Below are 1,548 nucleotides of genomic sequence, written 5' to 3'. Positions count from 1 at the left end.
CTGCTCCTCCTCCTCGACTTCCCCTCCCCCCCATTGCTATAACCACTGTTTGACGTGCGTGGCATTGAACCTAATAATTGATGAAACGACGTATATGTCTGTCCACAGAGGATCCTGCAACGTCTGCAAAGAGGGAAGTGAGGAGAGTAAACGAGTGCATGAAGTGATAGCGGAGGAGTACCGGAAGATGGGGCCCGTCTCGTGAGTCAGCTTGTCACGTGTTGACTGTGGTTACGTGACTTTTGTTGTTGTTATTGTTGTTGTTGCTGTTGTTATTCCTGCAGCTGGTATTGTTGATATACGATATGTACGGGTAGCTAAAAGAAGAAAACCGATGTAAAGTACAATAATTCGACCAACATTTGCACCAATTTCAACAAAACGTCGAAGAAATAAAATCCAATCAGGGGTACGTCTAATTTGTTGATAAGAGATAATGAATTGTTGTGCCCGCAAAAATATCACGTTTTTAAATGTCAATCCAAATTGAGTAAAATGCTAATTTTTACTTCTGAAAAAAAAAAGCAATCCCTAACAAAACAACAAACATGGCTTTACTGATGGGTATACATTTCGCAACCCCCCCCCCCCCCAACAACATTAATAATTATCTAAAACTTACATTGCCAGTGTTTAAAAAAAAAGAAAAAGAAAGCTAACTCATTCAGTTATTGCCCTATACGTGGGTCTTCTTTTTCTTTTACATCCTCTGACGGTTGTTCGTGTTTTCTGGTTTTAAATCAGGAGACAGCGCCATGGCTTTACATGACAATTCATTCAATGAGGGTCGGCGGGCGCGGTAAAGGAAATGGATGATTGGGGAGGCTGTTCCAAGCTGTTACCATGTTATGCTCTGCTCACTGTTATATAAGTCCTTGTTGTAGGACGATTGGGATTCCATGACGAATTATTCAAAACTGTGTAGGTATTGTTTCCTGTTACACTATTCAAAGGTAAAGTTGACACGAAAGGACTATCAGATCGTCAAACTGAAATGCATGCACATTACGCACCTCTCGCAGTCTGCCTCTTCCTACAGTGTCCGTATGTGAAACAGAGAATGTTCATCCTTAACCTATTTTTTAAATTGCGAATTTGTTGGTCATCTGTTCATCCATCCATTCTTTAAATCCTCAATTCTCCATGTCAGCTTTGCTTTCTCATCATTGATTCGATAATCTAGACAGCCAATAACGTTACCAATCCGACCCTCCCCCTACTCATTCCCTCTTTCCTCCCCTTCTCCCTCTCCTTCTCTACCTTCCTTCCCCTCCCTCCTTTCCTCCCCCTCCTCCCCTCCCTCTCCTTCGCTCCGCTCCTCCCCTCACCTCTTCTTCCCCCCTCCCCTCATCCCGTCCACAGATGTAGCCAAAAGATTATCATCAGCCTGTTCGTTATTCTGGTCGCTCTGTGGATCACCCGGGACCTGGGCGGCGTGGTGGGATGGGCCAAAACTTACCCGTCAAAGTAAGTCTTTAGTTTTACCCTTCTAAGTAGGTGTTACCTGTCTAAGTAATTCTTACCTACCTATCTATGTAGGCGTTACTC

At 43.5% G+C, this 1,548-nt stretch overlaps 1 protein-coding gene across 1 annotated transcript in view; it reads left to right on the top strand.

Moving 5' to 3' along the window:
* The window catches only part of LOC101855899 (solute carrier family 13 member 5), a gene marked incomplete at its 3' end in the record, with an annotated part of 9,513 nt that overhangs the window by 3,368 nt on the left and 4,597 nt on the right, over positions 1-1,548 (top strand). The window contains 2 exon segments of the mRNA XM_013086866.2: positions 113-201; positions 1,363-1,467. Of these exon segments, the coding sequence (XP_012942320.2) occupies positions 113-201; positions 1,363-1,467 (194 nt within the window).

The sequence above is a fragment of the Aplysia californica genome, unplaced genomic scaffold (assembly GCF_000002075.1).
Source record: "Aplysia californica isolate F4 #8 unplaced genomic scaffold, AplCal3.0 scaffold00514, whole genome shotgun sequence".
Taxonomy (NCBI): Eukaryota; Metazoa; Mollusca; class Gastropoda; order Aplysiida; family Aplysiidae; genus Aplysia; species Aplysia californica.
The sequence above is the reverse complement of the archived record's forward strand: the minus strand, read 5'-3'. Positions and strand labels throughout refer to the sequence as shown.